The sequence below is a fragment of the Sapajus apella genome, unplaced genomic scaffold, assembly GCF_009761245.1.
Source record: "Sapajus apella isolate SASKATOON/1434 unplaced genomic scaffold, GSC_monkey_1.0 scaffold44, whole genome shotgun sequence".
In the NCBI taxonomy this organism is placed as follows: domain Eukaryota; kingdom Metazoa; phylum Chordata; class Mammalia; order Primates; family Cebidae; genus Sapajus; species Sapajus apella.
This window is the reverse complement of record NW_022436984.1, coordinates 5371050-5395363: the sequence shown is the minus strand read 5'-3', so window position 1 is coordinate 5395363 and position 24314 is coordinate 5371050. Positions and strand designations below refer to the sequence as shown.

The window sequence follows — 24314 nt, the reverse complement described above, 5'->3', positions numbered from 1 at the left end:
TATGGCTTGATGGTTTGGTTTGGGGCTTATCTCTGCAGATTTTACTGCCTGAAGTTGTGTGCCTTTGGCCAATTCCCCATATTTCATACCTTGCACATGTGTCTCAGGAATTAACCTCCTACATTCCACCATTTGAGGAGTTTTCACATCTTCAAGCAATAGTACTGGGGCTATCTTCTCAGATCTGATATCTTGTAACCATGGCTTTGGGGCCAACTTCGCAGATTTTGTCTTCTGTTGGTGGTCTTAGAGTCAATTCCACAGTGTTTATATCTTGAAACTCTGGTGGTAGGACCAGATGAACAGATCTTCTACCTTGCAACTGTGAACCTGGGGTCAAACCCCTAGATTCTGTAACATGTGGCTGTGCTGGTGGAACTATCCCCATGGAATCCATGGCTTGTAATAGTGCCACTAGAGTTACTTTCACATAATCCGTGACTTGATGTAACGGTGCTGAGATCGTTTCCGATGATTTTGTGTCTTGACATATTGGTCCTGGAATAGTCTTTCCTTGTTCCATGACTTGACTTTGTAATCCTGAGGTCATGCCAACTGATTCCATGACTTTATGCTATGGCTCTGGCATCATTTCCACAGTTTCCATAACTACACATTGTGGCCTTACATTCATCTTTTCTGGTTTTGTGACTTGATGGTTCAATAATGTGTTCATCTTCACTGACTCTATGGCTTGATGTTGTGGTGTTAGAGTCATTCCCACTTATTCTATGTGTGGATGTGATTTGTTAATCATCCCCATAGAATCCATAACTTGAAGCAGTGCTACAGGAGTTACTTTCTTATTATCTGTGACTTGATTCAGTAATCTTGTGGCCATCCTCTCTGATTCCATAACTTGGTGCTGAGGCCTTGGGGCTGCCTCCATTGACTGAATGACTTGATTTGGTGGTTTGGGGGTTATGCTCACTGTTTTCATAGTTTCCATTGGTTTCACAACTTGACTTGGCAGCTGTGGGAATAATCCCACAGATTCTGAGTGTGATTCTGGGATCATCCCCATTGAATCCATGACCCGAAGTAATGCCAATGGAGTTACCTTTATGCTGTCTTTGACTTGATATGGCAGACTTGGTGTCAAATCCACATTAGTCATTTGTGTCTTGTGCTGCTGTATCTTTTTTTCTGGAAAACCTATGACCCTCTTCTCTATACTAAGCTCTAGTATGTGTTTTGGCTATTTCTTCAGTAAAGCGGTTTCCTCTTGAATTACATTAACTCCTAAACTTCTTGGAGGTAGACTGCCCATTGATGCAACTAAAGGCTTGGATTCAAGGATTTGGGGGCCATCCCCAGGTTGTAACTGCTTACCTGAGATAAGTGACTGTGAAAGTTTTGTTTCTGTGCTATTTGTTCCAGGTCCCACTTTAGCATTCACATGAAGATGAAATGATGGAAGGTCTGGGGAATTTTTGTTAATATTTTGCTCAGCGTTTTGATGAATAGGCATAGATAACTGAGTTTGGAGTTTATTTGATTCAGCAACTCCTCCTTGTAGTTCAGTTAAATAATTGAGCATCACCCATGTTATCCTCACAGGTAAAAGTACTGTTTTTTGCTGCAAAGTGAAAACCTTCTCAGACATATGTCCTTCTAGCTCCCTTCTAACTGAAGGAGAGAGCCTGAATGGAGCCCACCTTGGAAGTTGTGATCTGTCCTTAGAAACAGAATTTGGCTCGTGATCTGATGTCAAATGACTCTTGCTCGTTCTCTCATCTTTATTTTTCCTGTTTTGTTTGCAGATATTTAGAGGCTCAGAAGTAGAGTTGATAAAAGAGCTCTGAGATTGTAAGGGTGAAAGTTCTGTCAAATTCTGAAAAAGTTTTGATTTCTGGGGCTCTGATAGCCTAAAAGGAGACAGGGTTGTGCCTTGGTTCCTGAACACAGATGACTGCTTTTTGTGGGAAATAGATAAACTATGGCTCTGGCATTCCCAAGTTGTTCCTTCAGAAAAGACAGGAAGATGACACAGACTGGAGTTACTGCATGGTGATCTAAAGGAGATGCTCTGGTCAGTAGAATGTTTTGATTTCTTACAGTCACAACAGCGTAAAACAGTCTTCTGAGCCACAAGAACGGAGGAGGTAGAGGAAGAAATTGTATCCTGTAGTTCAGGCAAATCCTGTTCCATAAGCCTTGATCTAAGAAATAAAGAGAAAATTTTCAGTTCGCATTGAAATAGGAAAAGGAAAACAGTGGCCATTTCAAATGCAAAATATTTTTGGCCTGATGGAGAATTGGAAAAAAAAAAGTTTTTTTCCCCACCATCATTAACTTATAGAAAGAATTCCTCCACCAGGACAAAGCGAGGAAACTGTTCCCATTCCACCCAGAAATGACCCTTCCACCAGTTTGAACCCTGAACTTCCTCCACAGACAAAATGAACTCTCTTCCTCACTCCTTCCTCCCCTTCTTTCCTCCTTTTTAAAACCTCTACCACCTTCACTCCTCACCCAAAAACTACAATGTCTGACCTTGTGCTTTCCAGGTGTCGGAAGATCTGTTGAAGACTCTGCTCCATTGACCAGAGTATATATTCCTGGGTCCAGTCCCCAGGGAGTTCTGAAACACTGGATGAAACATTGCATGTCAATGTAATTGAAGTCTCATTAAAATACCAGTAAGGAAAACAGTAAGAGAGATTTAACTTAGAAAAGAGAAAGCTATCATAGTGAAGGAAGTAAAACAGGGTACCAGGTACTTTTCTTCTAACTTTCACAGAGTTTATCAATAGAATTGGCTGAAGACAGGCTTTACTCACCACGTCAGGTTAGCTTCAGTGCAGGCCATCCTGAGGGTTTCTTCCCACTGTGGATCTGGGAGAAGAGGTGAAGAATCTATCAGCATCATCATTATTGACATCATTTCATTCAACTCCCTCTTTTTGCAAATAAGGAAATAAAGATGAAGTTATGCCCAAGATCATGAAGCTAATTAGTGGTAGATCTCAGACTTAACCCATCTCAACATTTTTCAGAAAGCTACACTGCTTCCATCATACATGCTGCCTTCATCATACAGTAGATGTAAGCTATATACATTGGGAAGAATAGGAATAATCATAGTAATAAGCAGTGGGAGTAGGGGAAAGAGGGGCCACGATACATATCTTTTCCTCCAAAGGAGTCTATCCAGTATCTATGGTGGGGGAAAAAAGATAGGGAAACTTCCCTCACCAAACTCTTGGTAGTTACCCTTTGTCCATTCTACAATCTCATCAAGTTTCCTTTCCAATACCTTGGGATTTGAACAAAAGGAGCTGAGGAGAGGAAGCATGAGGAAAGGAACCATGGAGCTGTATACATACAGCTCTTTTTTTTTTCTACTCTTGTGATAGATTAACATACATCTCTTTAGACATGGAGATGCTAGAAAGAAGAAGCACACTTCTTCCATTTACATCCTCTTTTTCAACATCCTTCCACCTGGTATTTAAAGCTAGAGTCATAAGGCAGACCCATAATTGGTCTGTCATTAACCTTGAACTGAAGAGTAAAGGATAGAATCTTTCTGACTTGTTAATTTCTGGATCTTTTTCCATCTGTGGTGCTTTGAAGTCTAGAGAAGCACAAAAAGAAAAAAGAAAATCAGATTATGTTCTAGGTTAGAGACTTTATTGGCAGCACATCTCACCTTTTAGATATCAGATATTGATACAGCTCATGTATCCCACATTGATAGAATTGGCACCCATAACCATATGTAAATACTGTAACAAACATAAATGTCAGGGAATATAGAGGATAGTGATTAACTTCCTAAGACAGAAGGGAAGAGTTACTCAAGAAGTTGTATTTGTACTGGAGTTTAAAGAATCAGCACAAGACTTTTAGGTGAAGAAAGAGTATTTCAGGCAAGAGGGAACATCACTGAGATCAGCATGTCATGAAGGTCAGGTGCACTTTTGTTAAGTAGTGGGAGATGCTAGGCTGACGAGGTAGATGGAAGCCAGGTTATGCCTAATGGTAAAATTTTAATTTTATTCGATAGTTGGAAAAGTCTTTGGGTTTTTACAAAGTGCTCCAGGTCATTTTAAAGGCAGTAATGACATTTGTTACCATTTCAAATAAAATAATTTTTTTTTTTTTAAAACAGTTTTGCTCTGCCACCCAGGCAGGAGTGCAGTGGTGTGATCTCAGCTCACTGCAACTTCCGCCTCCTGGGTTCAAGCGATTCTCCTGCTGCAGCCTCCTAAGCAGCTGGGATTACAGGCATGTGGCACCATGCCTGTCTAATTTTTGTATTTGTCATAGAGATGGGGTTTTTGCCACATTGGCCAGGCTGGTCTCGAACTCCTGACGTCGCATGATCCACCTGCCTTGGCCTCCCGAAGTGTTAGCTGGGATTACAGGCATGAGCCACCGCTCCTGGCCCAGCAACCTTTTAAAAGCCAAATTAAGCTTCTCAAAAAAGAGTAAGGGAAGTCATCATAGGCAAAAAAAAAAAAAAAAAAAAGAAAAAAAGTGAAAAGCGTGAGTGGAAAATCATCTGATATTTCAATGCCCTACATCATTTGTAGCGTTAGTCAGAAGGATTTGGGTTAATGATGAAATAGGAGCAAAAGACAAGGCCCATGTGAAGTGTGTATTTGGAATTGAGGCCCTGGGAAAAAGTCAGAATTCTCAAAGTGCTACATGTTTAGTGGAAGAGTGGCTAGGAAAAAATCTGACCAACATGAGAAAATTTGTACTCTAGGTGGGAAAAAGAAAAAAAAAAAAACAACTTTCTTTGAGAATTTTAACTGTAAGTCTATCCTCATACTGGCTTGGCATTCTAATTAAGCCCACTGTGTAGCCAGGAAGCCTGAAATTGAAAATAAGTGTGGCGTGAACCTGGGCTAGTAATGCTTTATGGTAAAAAATGAAAATGAATGTAAATCTCTTTGGAAATTAAAAAGAAGTAGAAGTTTCAGGTGCTGTGGCTCATGACTATAATCTGGCATTTTTGGGAGACTGAGGCAGGTGGATCCCTGTGCCTAGGAGTTTCAGACCAGCCTGGGCAACATGTGAGATCCTGTCTTACAAAAAATAAAAAATAATTTAAAAAAATTAGCTCAGGTGGCCAGGCACGGTGGCTCATGCCTGTAATCCCAGCACTTTGGGAGGCTGAGGCAGACAGATCACTTAGGGTCAGGAGTTCCAGACCAGCCTGGCCAACATGGTAAAACTCTGTCTCTACTAAAAATACAAAAATTAGCCAGGCATGGTGGTGTATGCCTGTAATCCCAACTACTCAGGAGGCTGAGGCAGGAGAATCACTTGAACCCAGGAGGTGGAGGTTGCAGTGAGCCAAGATCATGCCACTGCACTCCAGCCTGGGCAACAGAGCAAGACTCAGTCTCCAAAAAAAAAAAAAAAATAGTTTGGTGTGGTGGTGTATGCCTGTGATCCCAGATACTTGGGTGGCTGACGTAGGAGGATCTCTTGAGCCGAGGATGTCAAGGCTACAGTGAGTGCAGTGAGCTGGGATCCTGCCACTGCACTCTCCAGCCTGAGTGACACAGACAGGACCCTGTGAAAGAAAGAAAAAGAGAGAGAGAAAGAGAGAGAGAGAAAGAAAGAGAGAGAGAAGAGGAGGAAGAAGAAAACGGTTTGAATAACTACACATTAATGAATGTGAAAACATAGTTAAATTTCTAGAAAAAAAATTAGATACCAAAATTGGGCAAAAAGGAATAGATCATTTGAGTGGACCAGTAAGTATGAAAGCAATTGAAATGACAATCAGACATTCTTCAGCAGACATAATAAAATAATTCACCAAGAATTCTGAATACCAGGACCACTTACAAATATCGATAGCATTTCTCTACTACAGTAAAAACTATAAAAAATATTATTAAAAAAATAAAAGATACTCTTCAAAATAGCAATAAAGAGAGATAAAAGTATCAAGGTGTTAAGTAAACCAAGAATATGGAAGACTTCCATGTAGGAAACTGTAAAATTCCAATAAAAGACAGAAGATGATCAGAATAAATGGAGATATAGTTCAAGTTCTTGGCTGGAATAACCTGAAATTATGAAGATGTTGTTACTCCCCAAATTAAATTTTGTTTTTTTGAGACAGTCTTGCTCTGTCACCCAGGCTGGAGTGCAATGGCTCAATCTAAGTTCACAGCAACCTCTGCCTCCCGGGGTCAAATGATTCACATGCCTCAGTCTCCCAGGGAAGCTGGGATTACGGGCATGCATTATCATGCCCTGCTAATTTTTGTATTTTTTGTAGAGATAGGGTTTCACCATGTTGACCAGGCTGGTCTCAAACTCCTGACCTGAAGTGATCCGCCTGCCTCGGTCTCCCAAAGTGCTGGGGTTACAGGCGTAAGCCACCATGCCCGGCCTCTCAAAAATTTTTTAATCCAGTAGAAGACCCTCCCACATTCAAATAGAACCTCAAAATGACGAATCTACCACTTACTCCTAACCTCAGGTAACTGCAACAAAAGTTGTCTTCACACTGAGAAGTTCAAGGGTCTGGGGTGAAGTCTCTGGGAAGCCATAACCACAGGCTCGCTTCTGTATATTTGGCAGCTCAAGTTCACATTATCTGGGTTGTCCCAAAAAATCTTCAAGCCATGAATTTAAAATTCTCCTGGACTGATGGTGCCAGAGTCAAAAGTAAATGAAACACTCTCTGAAGAAAATCTTCATCCTAGGCTTCAAAATCCCCACAAATATTGTATTTTATTAAATTTAAGATGCTACTGATTATAAAATATAGCATCAATTTATATGCTAGTAGAATGAAAAAAATACACTGTCAATTAAATTATTAAGTACCATCAATTGTAAGACATACCCCAGTTTCAGAAATGTTAACTATTAAAAAATAAGCACAAGCACAGAAACAACCTGCAAAGATGTCAGGTATTAGAATTATCAGATGTAGATTAGAAATTCCCTATGCATGTTATATTTAAAGAAATAAAATACAAGTATAAATAAATTTGTAAGAAACAGAAACCTATAAAAGGTGATCTAGAAGATTTGAAAAAAGAATCAAATCTTAATTCCAGAAATTAATAAGAATGCAAAGTACTGAAATGGATGGACTTGCTAGTATTGATAAAATATTTCTGAATAAAGAATGGATATGGGGAGAGATCCAAGATGGCTGATTGCTAGCAGTTCAGGATTGTAGCTCCCAGTGAAAGTGCAGAGAACGAGAGGACGCCACACTGTCAGATGAATTTTTGTTGCTCACGAACCAGGAGATTCCCAGCAGAGGAGCCCCATGTGTCACCAGCGTGACTCTTGTGGCCAGTGCCTCTGTTTTGCTGGTGCCCCGGCATGGCAGTTCTTGGTGCAGAGTAAACGGGACTGAGTCCCCTTTTGGTTGACGTTTGGAGCTCCAGGAAGGCAGAGTCACCTATTCAGCTGATTGAAAAAGGGGCTCAAGAAGGAAGCCAGACCGGAGATTCCCTGGCAGAAAAGCGCCATGAATCTTAACACCACTGTTTTGGCCAGTGCAGTGGGTTGCTCAGATTCCAGCACTGGGAATCAACAAGTTGGACGTCCACTCAGAGACTTAATTTGAAGGTCAGTAATTACAAAGATGACAGGTGGATAAATTTACAATGATGGGAAGAAACCAGCGTAAAAAGGCTGAGAATACCCAAAATCAGAATGCCTCTCCCTCTACAAGGAATCACAGTTCCTCATCAACAACAGAACAAGGCCTGATGGAGAATGAATGTGTTCCATTAACAGATTTAGGCTTTAGAATGTGGATAATAAGAAACTTCTGTGAGTTAAAAGAACATGTTCTAGCCCAACGTAAAGAAACTAAGAACCTTGAAAAAAGGTTTGACGAAATCCTAATGAGAATAGACAACCTAGAGAGGTACATAAGTGAATTGATGGAACTGAAGAATACAATACGAGAACGCCGAGAAGTATGCACAGGTTTTAACAGTTGAATTCATCAAGCAGAAGAAAGGGTATCATAGGTCGAAGACCAACTTAATGAAATGAAACGAGAAGACAAGATTCGAGAAGAAAGAGGAAAAAGGAATGAGCAAAGTCTCCAAGAAATATGGGACTATGTGAAAAGACCTAATTTACGTCTGATAGGTGTACCTGAATGTCATGGAGAGAATGAATCCAAGCTGGAAAATATTCTTCAGGAAAACTTTCCTAACCTAGTAAGGCAGGAAAATACTCAACTTCAGGTAATACAGAGAACACCACAAAGATATTCCTCAAGTAGAGCAACCCCAAGACACATAATCGTTAGATTCACCAGGGTTGAAATAAAGGAGAAAATTCTAAGGGCAGCTAGAGAGAAAGGTCAGGTTACCCATAAAGGGAAGCCTATCAGACTCACAGCAGATCTCACAGCTGAAACCCTACAAACTAGAAGGCGGCGGGGGGGGGGGGTGTCAATATTCAATATCCTCAAAGAAAAGAATTGTCAACCAGAATCTCATATCCAGCCAAGTTAAGCTTCATAAATGAAGGAAAAATAAAATTTTCCACGAACAAGCGAGAACTCAGAGATTTCATCACCACCAAGCCTGCTTTACAAGAGCTCCTGAAAGAAGCACTATACACAGAAAGGAACAACCAGTATCAGTCATCCCCAAAACTTACCAAAAGGTAAAGAGTATCTCCATAATGAAGAATCTATATCAACTAATAGGCAAAATAGCTGGCTAGCATTAAACGACAATATTAAACTCACAAATATCAATATTAATCCTAAATTTAAATGGATTAAATGCCCCAATCAAAGACACAGACAGGCAAATTGAATAAAAAGTCAAAACCCATTGGTTTGCTGTATCCAGATCCATCTCATAAGCAAAGACACACAAAGACTCAAAACAAGGGATTGGTGGAAGACTTACTGATCAAATGGAGAGCCAAAAAAACAAAACAAAACAAAATAAAACAAAACAAAACCCAACAAAAGACAAACAAACAAAAAAAAAACGGGAGTTGTAACTTTCATCTTTGACAAAATAGACTTTAATAGTAACAAAGACTAAAAGCAACAAAGAAGGACATTACATAACGGTAAAAGGATCAATGCAACAACAGGAGTCAATGATCATAAATATATACGCACCCAATATAGGAACACCCAGATACACAAGACAAGTTCTTAATGACTTATAAAGAGACTTGGACTCCCGCAAATAATAGAGGGAGACTTTGACACCGCATTATTAATATTCGATGGATCAACGAGATAGAAAATTAACAGGGACATCTATGATTTGAACTCAGACCTGGAACAAGTAAACTCAGTGAATATTTATAGAATTCTTCATCCCAGGTCCACAGAACATACATTTTTCTCAGTATCATATTACGCCTATTTTGAAAGTGACCACATAATTGGAAGTAAAAGACTCTTCAGTATTTGCATAGCATTTCACAGACTTAAATGAAATATTGGTTGGCTGTTTGCTATTTTCTTCATTTATTCCTTCCTGTCTCCGCTGTTAAGCACAATTATCAGCATAAAAGAGGTTTTTAATACCTATTTTTAGATTGCATTCCAGCCTGGGCAATAGAGCAAGACTCCTGTTCTCTCTCCCCCTTTCTCTTTCTCTTTCTTTCAAAAAAGAATGGATATGTACATATATTTAAGTCTGAGGAATAACCACTAAAAGAATAGAAACAGAGTTCTTAACTTCCAAAGTAGTAGAAGGGAAAAAATGGAAAGAAAAAAAGTAACAGTTTGGGATTTCAATTTTTAGTAATGGTTGGAACCCTTCAAATGAAAACAACAAGAAAAGCTGAATGAATATCTGTTTTAAAATATCTATTTAAAGCCATTCGAGACGTATCAAGTGATCAAAAACCAGAGGAGCCAAGATCCCAGAGAAGAAGGAAGTGGAGAGAAATAAGCCCAGCTAAATTGAAATTTCACAGTTTTATGGGGATAGATGAACAAAACAATGAGTTGAGGGCCCCTAATATCCCAGACTTTCATTTGGGACCCCCAAAGGGCTATACTTAGGAATAAGAATAAACCTGAAATAAACCAGGCTCAAAAATGGAAGCTCAGCCTCTGATAAATTCAATCCTTTATTGGATTGAGATGATCCCTAATCTAAATGACTGCCAGAAGCTAAAATAGCTCTACTCTGGTGGAAAGTAACTTTATCCAGAACCTTGAATTTTCTCTTCAAATTTGTATATAAACTCTCTGGTATTAAATAAAAAATTGCCATGGTTACTAGAAGACAAGATGGAATAATTGAAGACTAAGAGATAAACATGGGGAATAAAAACAAATTCATAGGCAAACCAGATATTGGAGTAATAAAACATGGTTTTTAAAATATATGTGCTTTAAATATACAAGAAATTAGATGACAAGATGGAGAATTTTGGCCAAGAACTAAAAACTAAAAATTTTAAAAAAATTTAATGAAAATTGTAGAACAGAAGAAATAAAGGACCCAGAAAGAAGAAATAAAGTACAGATTAGACACAACTGAGGAAATGTCTGAAGAAAATATCCGTAATGAAGCATGGAAAGAAAATAGATATAAGACCAATAGACATATGGGACAGAGTAATAGGAGTCCCAGAAGTAAAGGGGAGACAGAATGGGAGTCCCAGACAGAAAGGCAAGCAGAAACAATATTTGAAAGTTAAAAGTCCAGGGAGCAAGACGTGTTATGGAGCAGCATGAAGACAAAGAAAATGTAAACTTAAGTACATTACAGAATGTTGAATACCAACACAATGAATCTTAACAGACAAAATTAAAAGATTCATTATATTCAAAGGAAGAATAAGATAAATAGTTTATATCTTTTAGAAATATTGGAAGCCAGAAAACAATAGAATAACATCCTCTAATATGCTAAAAGAAAATAATTGCCTACCTAGATTTTTTTTTTCCTTTTAGAAACCAGGTCTCTATTGCCCAAGTTGCAGTGCAGAGGCACAGTCATAGCTCAGTGTAACCTCAAACTCCTGGGCTCAAGCAATCATCCTGTCTCAGGCTCCTGAGTAGCTAGGATTACAGGTGCATACCACCACACCGAGTTTTTTTTTTTAGAAGTGGGATCTTAATATATTTCCCAGGCTGGCCTCGAAATGTTGGCCTCAAGTGATCCTCCTGTCTTGGCTTCTCAAAGTACAGGGATTACAGGCATGAACTATAGCACATGGCTCTTGTAATTAGACTTTTATATTTAGCAATACTACCCTTCAAAATATAATGCAAAATAGAGAAATTTTCAGTCAAAGAAAAGCCAACTATTCATAGTATGCCTAATTGGTCTGCCTAGAACTTTCAAAACGATGTTGAATGGAAATAGTGAAAACAGGATTTTTCCCAGGAATGCAAAGGATTTTCAACATAAGAAATAAATCACTGTAATATACCACATTAATAACATAAAGAAGAAAAAAACTCATATGATCATGTATATTGATGCAGAAGAAAGCATTTGACATAATCCAACAATGATTTATGATAAACACACAACCAAATAGGAATGGAAGGAGACTTCATTAGCATGATAAAGGACATTTCAATGAACCCAATGTTTACGTCCCCCCCAAAATTCACGTGTTGAAATCTTCAACCTCAATGTAATGTATTGGTAGATGGAGCCTTTGGAAAGTGATTAGGTCATAAGGGGTTGCCCTCTTGAATGAGATTAGTGTCTTTACAAAAAATTCCCCAGGGGACTGAGCATGGTGGTTCACACCTGTAATCCCAGAACTTTGGGAACCTGAGGCAGGTGGATCACTTAAGTCCAGGAGTTTGAGACCAGCCTGGCCAACATGACAAAACCCTGTCTCTACTAAAAATACAAAAATTAGCCAGGCATGGTGGGACATGCCTGTAATCCCAGCTATGCAAGTGGCTGAGACACAAGAATTGCTTGAACCCAGGAGGAGGAGGTTACAGTGAGCTGAGATCATGTCACTGCACTCCAGCCTGGGTAACAGAGTGAGACTCTGTCTCAAAATAAAATAAATAAAATAAAATAAAATAAAATAAAATAAAATAATAAAGATATTCTAGAGATATCTCTCACTCTTTCCACCATGTAAAAACAGAGTGAGAAGTTGGCTGTCTGCAATCCAGAAGAAGTGTCTCACCAGAATCTGACCAAGCTGGCACCCCAATCTTGGACTTCCCAGATCCAGAGCTGTGAGAAAAAAGTTTCTGTTGTTGATAAGCCACCCAGTTTATGATATTTTATTATAGAAACCTGAATGGACTAAGATAGAAATTGGTACCAAGAAGTGAGGGTGCTGCTGCAACAAACACCAAAAAATGCGTAATGCGTAGAGGGTGGAAGAGTTTTGAGATGCATGTGAGAAAAAGCCTACACTGCCATCAATGAACTATTAAGGGTGATGCTGCTGAGGGCTCAGGAAGAAAAGAGGAGAGTTGTAGAGAAAGCTTCCATCTTCTTAGAGAATATCTAAGTAATCACGAACAGAATCTTGGTAGAAATATACACAGTAAAGGCCATTCTGACAAGGTCTCAGAGAGAAATAGGAACATATTATTGGAAACAGAAATGGTGATCCTTGTAAAGTAGTGAAGAACTTAGCTGAATTCTGTTCATGTTCTAGTGTTCTATGGAAAGTAGAACTTGTGAGTCATATGACTGGATATTTAGCTAACGAGATTCCTAAATAAAGTTTTGAAGAAGTGCCTTGGTTCTCCTGCCTGTTTATAGTAAAATGTGAGAAGAGAGAATTGACTTGAAGATGAAATTATTGAGCAAAAAAGAACTAGAATTTAAGGATTTGAAAAATTCTCAGCCTTTTCGTATTGCCAAAAAAAAAAAAAAAAGAGAAAGTGTATTCAAAGAGAACACTAAAGGTGTGGCCAAGTGACCCTTTGATAAGGGGTTCAGTATATGTGTGAAATATGGATTAATCAGTCACCACAGCAGGAAAACTGCGAGGTTGAACTGAAGAAGCAGGAGATGGGAGGGAAAAGAGGGAAGGCTGTTGGTCTTCTGGAATTTTACAGTTAGGGACCATAGAGCTCTTCAGCCACAAACATACACTATTCTTGAAGACAAGGGAAGAGTAACCTGGAAGGCAATTCAGAGATCATTGGAGCTGCAACCTCGGTTTCGAAAAGGGAGACCATTGCCTCACTTTCAACAGGTTAGACAACCTCTACCCAAAGCTGTGTGGGCAGGGCCGCCTGGCAAAGCCCTGGGGGTGGAACTCCTGCCCAGTAGAGACACTAGAGTAGGTCCTTCACCCAGTGAGTCTAGAAGTCAGGACCACTGCCCCAGTGAAGCCTCATCTGTTTAAAATTGTACAGAAATTCTAACCAGAGCAATTAGGCAGGAAAAAGAAAAGCCATCCAAATTAGAAAGGAATAAGTAAAACTGTGTTCACAGAACACATATCTTAAATACAGAATATCTGAAAGAAACCAGACAAAACTTATATTTGCTGGCAGCTGATAAAAAAAAGAAAGAAAGAAAGAAAAAAGAAACCAGAAAAAACCTATTAGAGCTAATAAAAGCAATTCCATTTTTAGCATCCAAAAGAATAAAATACTTAGGAATAAATTTAAACAAGGAGATGCAAAATTGTACATTGGAAAGTACAAAGCATTGTTGAAAAACTAAAGAATACCTAAATAAATGGAAAGACATTCCTTGTTCATGGATTGGAATAGTTAATATTGTTAAAATGGTAATATTCCCCAAAGCAATCTTCAGAGTGAGTATAATCCCTATCAAAATCTCAATAGCCTTTTTGACAGAAATAAAAAAGCTATCATAAAATTCATATGGAATTACCAGGGTCCCTGAATGGTCAAAATAATCTTGAAAAAGAACAAAGTTGGAGGACTCATACTTCCTGATCTTAAAACTTACAAAGCTGTAGTAATCAAAACAGTGTGGTACTGGCATGAGGATAAACATATAGATCTATGAAATCAAATTGAGTCTAGAAATAAACCCTTATATCTACAAATCAATGGATTTTCTATAAGAGTAACAAGACCATTCAATAGGAAAAAAATAGTCTCTTCAACAAATGGTGCTTGGACAACTAGACAGCCACATGCAAAAGAATGAAGTTGCACTCTTAATTCACACCATCTACAAAAATTAATTCAAAATGACTCAAAGACTGAAATATAAGAGCTGTAAAACTATAAAATTCTCTGAAGAAAACAGGATTGTGATGGTTATTTTCATGTCAACTTGGCTAAGCTATGTGCCCAATTGTTTGTTCAAAAGCTAGTCTAGGTGCTGTTGTGAAAGTAGTTTTCAGATGTGCTTAACATTTAGAATTAGTACGCCTTAAAGCAGATTAATATCCATTATATGGGTGGGCATCATACAGTCAGTGGAAGCCCTTAAGAGCAGTGACTGAGGTTTCCTGAAGAGGAGGGAATTCTGCCTCAAGACTGCAATGGGAAATCCTTGCCTGAATTTGTAGCCTGGCCTACACTGATTTTGGACTCAAGACTGCAACATCAACTCTTATCTGAGTTTCTGGTATGCCCTAAGGATTTCTGATTTGTTAAGCCCTGACAATTTTGTGAGTCAATTTCTTAAAATCTCTCTCTCTCTCTCTCTCTCTCTCTCTCATATATGTGTTTGTTATAATAAAGAATAATCTGGTTTTGTCCCAGGTTCCTGGCATAAAACATCAAAAACCTTTAGAATTTTGGGTTAGGGGTGTCTCTCATTCCAATGAGGTGAAAAAGAGGAATTACTTCTCCTTCTATGATAGGAGGCAGGAAAGACATTGATCCTAAAATCTAATAAGGACAATATTAGAAAGAAAAATTATAATCCAATCTCTTTCATGGACATAGGTACAAAAGTCCTAAACAAAATATTGCAAAGCGAATCCAATAATAAATGAAAAGCATCTGCCAGGCACAGTGGCCCACACCTGCAATCCCAGTGCTTTGGGAGACCAAGGCAGATGGATCACTTGAGGTCAGGAGTTCGAGACCAACCTGTCCAACAGGTGTGGTGGCAGGCACCTGTAGTCCCAGCTTCTAGGAAGGCTGAGTCAGAAGAATCACTTGGACCCGGAGGCAGAGGTTGCAGTGAGCCAAGATTGTACCACTGCACTGCACTGCAGCCTGAGCAACAGAATGACTTCATCTCAAAAAAAAAGAATATTGAAAAAAAAAGAAAGAAAAGAAAAGCGTCATGAACATCATCATGGACATGTTACATTTATTCCAAGAATTCACAGTTATTTTATTTTCAAAATTCAGTGTCATTCAGCACATTGATAGAATAAACAAGAAAACCTTATAACCATCTCACATAGAGACATGAAAATCACTTGATAAAATTTATCACCCGGCCAGGTGCAGTGGCTCATGCTTGTAATCTCAGCACTTTGGGATGTCAAGGAGGGCAGATTGCCTGAGGTCAGGAGCTTGAGACCAGCCTAGCCCAAATGGTGAAACTCCATCTCTACTGAAATACTAAAATTAGCCAGGCCTGGTGGTGCTTGCCTGAACTCCCAGATACTCAGGAGGATGAGGCACAAGAATCACTTGAACCCAGGAGGCAGAGGTTGCAGTGAGCCGAGATCACATCACTGTACTCCAGCCCAGGCAACAGAGTGAGACTCTGCCTAAAAAAAAAAAAAAATTAACACCCATTCATACTGAAACTATTTGCAGACTGGAAATAAAAGGGAACTTCCTTAGTTTGGTAGAGTATTTGTAAAAACCACATAGCAAACATTACACATAAATGGTAAATTTTTGAAAACTTTCCTCTACATAAAAAAAAAAATAAGAATCCTATATCACTTCCATTGAACATTGTGCAGGAAGTCCTAATGAATGCAATAAAACAAAAAAACAAAAAAGGTATAAGAATCAGAAAGGAAGAAATAAAACTATTATTTATAAATAATATAATTACGTAGAATATCCAAAGACATCTACAGATAGATAATTAGAATTGATCAGCAAATTTAGCAAAGTCTCTAGGTAGAAAGTCAATATAGAAAAATCTATTGTGTTTTTAAGAATCATGATCATTCAGAAAATGACATTTAGTCTGGATATGGTGGCTCATGCCTGTAATCCCAGCACTTTGAAAGGCCAAGGTGGGAGGATTGCTTGAGGCCAGAAATTTAAGACCAGTCAGGACAATATAGTGAGATCCCCAACTCTACAAAAAAAGTTTTATTCATTTTATTTACTTTTTATTTTTTGAGACAGAGTCTTGCTCCATTGCCCAGGTTGGAGTGCAGTGGCGTGATCTCAGCTCACTGCAACCTCTGCCTCCCGGGTTCAAGCGATTCTCCTGGCTCAGCCTCCCAAGTAGCTGGGATTACAGGCACATGCCACCACACCTGGCTAATTTTTTGTATTTTTAGTAGAGACAGGGTTTCACCATGTTGGCCAGGCTGGTCTCAAATTCCTGACATCAAGTGATCCACCTGCTTTGGCCTCCCAAAGTGCTGGGAATACAGGTGTGAGCCACTGTGCCCAGCCCCATTTCTTCAACACATAAATGGATAAAATAAAAGAAAGGAATGAAGATGGAGAATTTACAGATTAGAAGACCGTTAGGAGGCACACAAATTCATTTAAATCTGTGATCCTTAATCAAACAAACAGACTGTAAATAATAATTTATATCAGTTAGGAGACAATTAGATTTTTTTTTTTGAAACAAGGTCTTGCTTCATCACCCAAGCTAGAGTGCTGTGGGGCAGTCTTGACTCACTGCAACCTCTTCCCTCCAGGCTTAAGTGATCCTCCCACCTTAGCCTTCCCAAGTAGCTGGAATCACAGGTACACACCGTCACTCCCAGGTAATTTTTTAAATTGTTAGTAGAGACAGGGTTTCACCATGTTGCACAGGCTAATCTCCAATTCCTGAGCTCAAGCAATTCTCCTGCCTTGGTCTTCCAAAGTGCTGGGATTACATTTGTGAGCCACGACACCCAGCCGATAATTGGAATTTGAACGCTGAAGGGTATTTGATGGTATTACAAATTACTGTTAAATTTTTTGGCATGATAATGGTATTGTGTTTAACTATTTTTTTTCATTGCTAACTAAAATAATCAGTTTAGAGAGGAACTGTTTTTTTTTTTGAGATGGAATTTCAAACAAAAAATAAAACAAACAGAAGAAAAAAGAAACAACAACAACATCAAAAAAAACCAAAAAAAAAAAAAAAAAGATGGAGTCTCACTCTCTCATCAGGCTGGAGTGCAGTGGTGCAATCATGGCTCACTGCAACCTTTTTCATACTGTATGATTCTATTTTTGCAGTGTTCAAGAACAGGCAGAAATGGTGGCCAACAAATATATGAAAAAAAGCTTGTCATCATTGGTCGTTAGAGAAATGCAAATAAAAACCACAATGAGATACCATCTCATGCCAGTTAGAATGGTGATCATTAAGAAGTCAGGAAACAACAGATGCTGGAGAGGTTGTGGAGAAACAGGAATGCTTTTACACTGTTGGTGGGAGTGTATATTGGTTCAACCATTGTGGAAGACAGTGTGGCAATTCCTCAAGGATCTAGAACCAGAAATACTACTTGACTCAGCAATCCCATTACTAGGTATATACCCAAAGGATTATACATCATTCTGCTATAAAGACACATGCACATGTATGTTTATTGCAGCAGTGTTCACAATAGCAAAGACTTGGAACCAACTCAAATGCCCATCAATGATACACTGGATAAAGAAAATGTGGTACATATACACCATGGAATACAATGTAATCATATAAAAGGATGAGTTCATGTCCTTTGCAGAGACAGGGATGAAGCTGGAAACCATCATTCTCAGCAAACTGACACAAGAACAGAAAGCAAAACACCACATGTTCTCACTCATAAGTGGGAGTTGAACAATGAGAACACATAGACATAGGGAGGGGAACATCACACACCACACTGCAGCCTGTCCGGGGGTGTAGGGGCTAGGGGAGGAACAGCATTAGGAGAAATACCTAATGTAAATGGCGGGTTGATGGGTGTAGCAAACCACCATGGCACGTGTACACCTATGTAAGAAACCTGCAGGTTCTGCACATGTATCTCAGAACTTAAAGTATAATAATAATAAAAGAAAAAAAAGAATCCCTCACAATGCTGCCACATTGGAGATAACATTTAGGCGTGAGTTTTGAAAGGAAAAAATATTCAAAGCGTAGAACATTTATTGCTATAAATTTCCCTTTTAACTGTTTTTGCCACATTCCATGAGTTTTGGTATGTTGTTTTTTACACTTTTATTTGTTGTAAGATATTTTTAAATTTAACTTTTAACTTCTTTAGAAAAAAAAAGAATAGGCAAAACTAATCTATGATGATAGAAATCAGAATAGAGTTTGTGTCTGAGCAGAGGGGAGGGCAGAGACTAGAAAAAACATGAGAGTCGTTTCCATTCAGGGCTATGGCTAAGGCATATCTTGATCAGGGTTTTAGTTACATGGGTATATAAATTTATCAAAATTCATCACCCTATACACTTAAGATCTGTGCATTTTTTGGTATTCTTTGTACCTTAATAAAAATGTGTTTGTTAACAAAAAAGTTTTTTGTTACATAAATACTTAGTAAAAATTTTTATTAGCTGTTTTATGAGGCAGAGTGACTTCCTGAGTAATTTACACTATATTTTTATTGCTGCATCTTTCTGAGAAAGAAAGTAGATTCATGCTTCCCTGTACCAAAAAGATAGCTAGGCCTTTGTCCATAGGGTCTTGGAACTCCTAATGCACAGCAGGGAGTGAGTGTTTCAGGGCTGAAACAATTGTCAGGAACCTAAAAAGTAACCCTCAAATAAGTCTAGATCTGCAAAAATTTTAAGCTGAAGTGTCCCAGAGGGTTGAGACAGGAAGGAAGCTGGCTCCCTGAAATGCCAGCAGTCCTGAAGCCTCAGGTGCGCTGGGTAGGAGGACCCTGGGTAGGGGATCCCCGAGCCCTTCTGGTGTTAAGAGCCCAGATACAGCAGTTTAGGGACCTTAGCAAAGACCCTGGAGACCGAACTTGGCAGAGAGGCGTTGAGACACAGTTTTTGCCTTCAGATGGCTAAGAAGAAAAGCAAGAGCTATCTCTGCGGCTTATCCCACTTCTACTCTGGATAAACTGCAGAAACTCTGGGATTCTTACACAACACAAAGGTTGGACTTTTTTTTTTTGCCAACCTAGGTAAAGGGAGGCTTAAGCCAGAGTATGTTTGATACAGACAAAAAACAAAAACAGAACCTTTGCCATTTCTCATGCCCAGTTGTGAAAATTGTCATACCTAATGTACTTAATGTCCATTAAATGTTACAGAAGAAAAAGTGGACATATGTCTTTTACTCTTTAAGATGGTGTTAAAATAACTTTCCATTTATAAAAAGTTATTGTTTTAAGATAAAATTTATCTAAAGTTTTATGAAAAATGGACAAAATGCTTTTAAAGTTGCTAAGGAGGTTGACAGAATTATGAGAGTGAAAGAAGTTTGAGAGCCAGAAAAGCTCTGAAAACGCTGCTGCGGGCAATAGCGTACAGAGAACTTTTGTGTGCTTACTTTTAGCAGAGCGACACAATTCGCTTTGGGGGTTTTGCTTGTGCTGTATTTGTTTGTTTGTGACAGTGTCTTGCTTTGTCATCCAGGCTGGAGTGCAGTGCAGTGGCACCATCCTGGCTCACTGCAGCCTCCACCTCCCAGGTTCAGGTCATTCTCCTGCCTCAGCCTCCAGAGTAGCTAGGACTACAGGTACGTGCCACCATACCCAGCTAATTTTTGTATTTTCAGTAGAGACAGGGTGGTCTCAAACTCCTGATCTCAGGTGATCTGCCCATCTTAGCCTCCCAAAGTGCTGGGATTACAGGCGTGAGCCACTGTGCCCAGCCAGAAACTGGATTTTAAATTTTATTTAATTTTAATTAATTTAAGGCCAGGTGTGATGACTCGTGCCTGTAGTCCCAGCACTTTGGGCGGCCAAGGCATGTGGATTGCTTGAGCCCAGGTGTTTGAGGCCAGCCCGGGCACCATGGCAATACCCTGTCTCTACCAAAAAAATACAAAAATTAGCCAGGTATGATGGCATGGGCCTGTAGTCTTAGCTAATCAGGAGGCTTAGGTGGGAGAATCACTTGAGCTTGGGAGTTTGAAGTTGTAGTAAGCTGTGAGTTGCACTCCATCCTGGGTGACAGAGCGAGACACTGTCTCAAAAATAAAAAATGTGAATGGTCACATATGGCTAGTGGAACATCACAGGTCTTGGCCATTAATCTGAGATGCTTGATGAATATCTCCACATAAATTCTATAAGCACTTCCAATATAATAGTTTATTTTCTGCCTCCCACCACATTCACCACTTTTCCGGTCTAATGTTGCCTATCTTGTTTAAAACACCATCATCTTGTGAGTCATTCAGGGTTAGAATTGAGATGTCATTTATTCATTTCACAAACAACTACAAAGCACTTACTAATATGCCAGGCAGTGTACTAGGCACTGGAAATGCTGTGATGAATGTAATCCTCATAGAAAATTATGATAATGTTTATGATTGACTCTCAGTGCCTTCTCCCTCCTTTGCAAGGGAGTCTTGCATCACCTTCCACATGCAAACGTTCACCCCAAGACCGCCTCCACTTTCACAGCCCTGACAGCAGATACTTTCGCCTCTTCCACTTACTGCTGTATCAATAGTGCACAGAGGAGTGCAAATGGGGGGAGAGGTGGGGGATAAATATTTGGGGAATTAATTTATGTTCTCTCTCTCTCTCTGTCTTTTTTTTTTTTTTTGAGATGGAGTTTCCCTCTTGTTGCCCAGGCTGGAGTGCGGTGGTGTGATCTCAGCTCACTGCAAACTCCGCCTCCTGGGTTTGAGTGATTTTAGTGCCTCAGCCTCCCCAGTAGCTGAGACTACAGGTTCACGCCACCATGGCTGGCTAATTTAGTATTTTTAGTAGATACAGGGTTTCACCATGTTGGCCAGGCAGGTCTTGAACTCCTGACCTCAAGTGATCCACCTGCCTCAATCTCCCAAATTGCTGGGATTACGGGCGCAAGCCCCGTGCCCGGCTATGTTCTCTTTTTCACTGTACTGCTCTTATTCTTTCATTTCCTCCCTTCTTCCCATCAAACCATTAAAATGGCCTAGCTATGCCAGAGAACTATCATAAATACTCACTGGAGGTATTTAAAGCCTCACTCTTAATGTGTGGTCCTGGTTCAAGGGCAGCAGCATCACCTGGGAGCTTGTTAGAACTGTAAAAACTCAATCCCTACCCCAGACTTCCTACATCAGAATCTGTTTTTTAACAAGACCCCCTCAGGTGATTTATATGCATGTAAAGTTTGAGAAGCACTGCTCTAAAGCACAGATCTAAGGACATTTAAAAAATTTTTAAATTTATTTTCCTTTTCTTTTTTTTTTTTTTTAGTTATCCAATACTCATTTTTGTCCTGTAATAAGCACATTTTTACCTGACTTTAAAATCTTTGATGTATTTCAAACTGCACAGAGTCGTATTTATAGAAAGTACTCAGCCTGGCGTTCAAAACTCTGCAATGTGTCCTCTGTCAGCTTTTCAACCTTTTCTCTCTCTGAGTCCCTACAGTTCTATACTCCATCCAGATTGGTGGCATCTCTCCTCAAACACATCCAATACTCTTCCCTTTCCCATGCCTTTTTCCAATGTATTCCCTCTTTTTTAAAGGCTTCCACCGCCTTCCTCTATTCACCCCCAACGCCTTCCAAATCCCACTCTTCCTCTGAAGCACACTCAAACCTGAGCTTTCCCTGATGGCAGTTATAGAACCCCTAGCTCAAAATGCCGTCTACCTCCCATGTCTTTAGCAACATTTATACATCTGTTGACTCTTAACACATTATGTTCCTTTGAAGTTATGTGTCTATCTGTCTCCCGCATTTCACCTCAATCTCCTTCAAAGTGGGGATAGTCTTTTATTCTTTCTCAATGTCTACTACACTGCTGTATATAATAGGTGCTCAAGGTCTGTTGAAATGAATTGAAGGAAAGCGATTTATAGTGACCTATAGGAAGACATCCATGGGCACTGTCACATGTCCCCTCTCCCCACATCCAGTTCTTCCCCTGGCCCAAAGCATAGGAGTTTCTGTGGCCTCAGGAGCAGGGACCAGTGAGTTTCAAGGGAGCGCTACATTGCATACCTCTGAATTTGTCTTGGCTGGTACCTGCTTCCAGCTCTGATTCCCAGAAAATAGCATCCAAAGCCCCCCCCCAAAAAAAACAACAAATAATAATAGAAGGCTGATACATGATGGCAGTGGGATATCCATCCCCTAGATTGGTGCCATTTTTCAACCAGATGCTTTTCTTAGCCGAAGAGTTTTCTGCCTCCAGGCTGTGACTTCATGTGACATCACAATGGGCTTTCCAAGGTAAATCTGACAGCATGCAGTCAGTGTGCATGCTGCTTAGGTCTCTTCTCTGAGCCACACCGAAGTAGCATCTGCTGCCCCTTCCTGCAGCTGTCCATAGGCTCTGCTCTGACAGCCAAACTCAGGGAAGAACTCCTTTATGACTCTTCTAGGATTGCGCTAGACAGATTGTCATTAAGTAGGGAGTATAGAGGCAAGGTTTCAAAGAAGCAGGCCTTCCAGATGGCCTACAAGCATTTTCTCTAGAGCTCAAGTTAGGAACCAGAACAGTGCATTTAAACAGTCTTCTTAGATATTTTCTTGCCTTTCTTAAAAACCAGCTTATTTTTAATGTAGCCACACTTCCTTTTGGTAGTCTTCTTTGACAAATATTTCTGTTTTGGGAAAATATTGGTGACTCGAGGTTCTGCCCTACAAGCATTTTCTCTAGAGCCAGTCACTCCCTAGTCCAGCTATGGGGTTAAATGTCCCAAACCACAAACTAGAATACAAGATCAATTAAATTTAGGAGAGCTAGGATATTTTAAGTAGGTACTCTGAGAAAATTGGAGACATACAGTTTCCTAAGTCTAAGGCCACACATTTCCTAGCTGCTATTGCACTGGGACAGAAAAGAGACGTCAGAGAGGGAAATTAATTGACCTTAGAGGATCACTCTGTCCCAGAATCTACAGTCTCATTTTCCAAGTCTGGAACATTTGTTGTCATGTCATCCAGACTTGACTGGATTCTCCGGTGCCAATTCACTGTAAAAAAAAATGTACAAGGAATCAATTCATGCTATAACAAAGATTAATAAAACTGACCAAAGCATTCTTTTTCCTTTTTTTTTTTTGAGACAGAGTCTCACTTTGTCACCAGGCTGAAGTGCAGTGGTGTGATCTCAGTTCACTGCAACCTCTGCCTCCTGGGTTCAAGCGATTCTCCTGTCTCAGCTTCCCGAGTAGCTGGGACTACAGGTGTGTGCCACTGCATCTAGTCAATTTTTATATTTTTAGTAGAGAAGGGGTTTCACCATCTTGGCCAGGATGGTCTAGATTTCTTGACCTCGTGATCCACCTACCTCAGCCTCCCAAAGTGCTGGGATTACAGGCGTGAGCCATCACACCTGGCCAGCATTCTTTTTTCTTACAGGAAAGTTAATCTGGAAAAGCAACTCGATGAACTATTGAAGAGCAGGTACTGTCTTAGAGGACAGACAAGGTCTCTCACCTCATAGAATTTTCAGCCTACAGGGGCAGCCTAAACAGGGTTCTAGCAAAGCCCTTCAAGAAGAAAGTAGTTAAATAAATGTGGTATACCCATATTATGAAATACTCTGTTGTCACTACAGAGATTATAGTTATAAAGAATAAGATATGTTATATGAGCTGAACACACATTGTGTGGTAGGTACTAGTTACATGTCAGCTTAGAGTTCTAAGAAAAGATTAGAACTGGACCAGGCGAGATGGCCATGCCTGTAATCCTAACACTTTGGGAGGCTGAGATGAGCGGATCACCTGAGGTCGGGAGTTTGAGACCAGCCCGACGAATATGGAGAAACCCCATCTCTGCTAAATATACAAAATTAATCAGGCATGGTGACACATGCCTGTAATCCCAACTACTCGGGAGGCTGAGGGAGGAGAATCAATTCAACCTGGGAGTCAGAGGTTGTGGTACTCTAGCCTGGGGAACAAGTGTGAAACTGTCTCATAAGAAACGAAAGAAAGAAGAAAGAAAGAACGAAAGAAAGAAAGAAGAAAGAAAGAAAGAGAGAAAGAAAGAAAGAAAGGAAGAAAGGAAGGATTAGAACTGAAGATATAGTTTTGAATTCTTAGACCATTATGTGTGTGTGTATATATATATATACACACCTCATAGAATTTTCAAAGTATATATATATACTTTGACAAGAACCTTTCTCTATATAGATATAAAAACGTACTCTTTGCA

The 24314-nt window shown here is 39.6% G+C and overlaps 1 protein-coding gene across 2 annotated transcripts; it reads right to left on the bottom strand.

Moving 5' to 3' along the window:
* Positions 1 to 869: 869 nt before the first annotated feature.
* On the bottom strand, positions 870 to 23076 carry LOC116524128. Of its 2 annotated transcripts, XM_032239230.1 has the most exons (6): positions 23019 to 23076; positions 22146 to 22181; positions 3538 to 3580; positions 2784 to 2838; positions 2497 to 2592; positions 870 to 2162 (listed from the first exon to the last, which is right to left on the bottom strand). In XM_032239230.1, the coding sequence occupies exons 4-6, from the start codon at positions 2810 to 2812 to the stop codon at positions 1199 to 1201; spliced, it is 1089 nt and encodes a 362-aa protein (XP_032095121.1). In that variant the 5' UTR covers positions 2813 to 2838; positions 3538 to 3580; positions 22146 to 22181; positions 23019 to 23076; the 3' UTR covers positions 870 to 1198. The 2 variants fall into 2 exon arrangements, with proteins under 2 accessions (XP_032095121.1, XP_032095120.1); XM_032239229.1 differs by lacking the exons at positions 3538 to 3580; positions 22146 to 22181; positions 23019 to 23076 and having other exon boundaries at positions 2784 to 2987.
* Positions 23077 to 24314: the final 1238 nt, after the last annotated feature.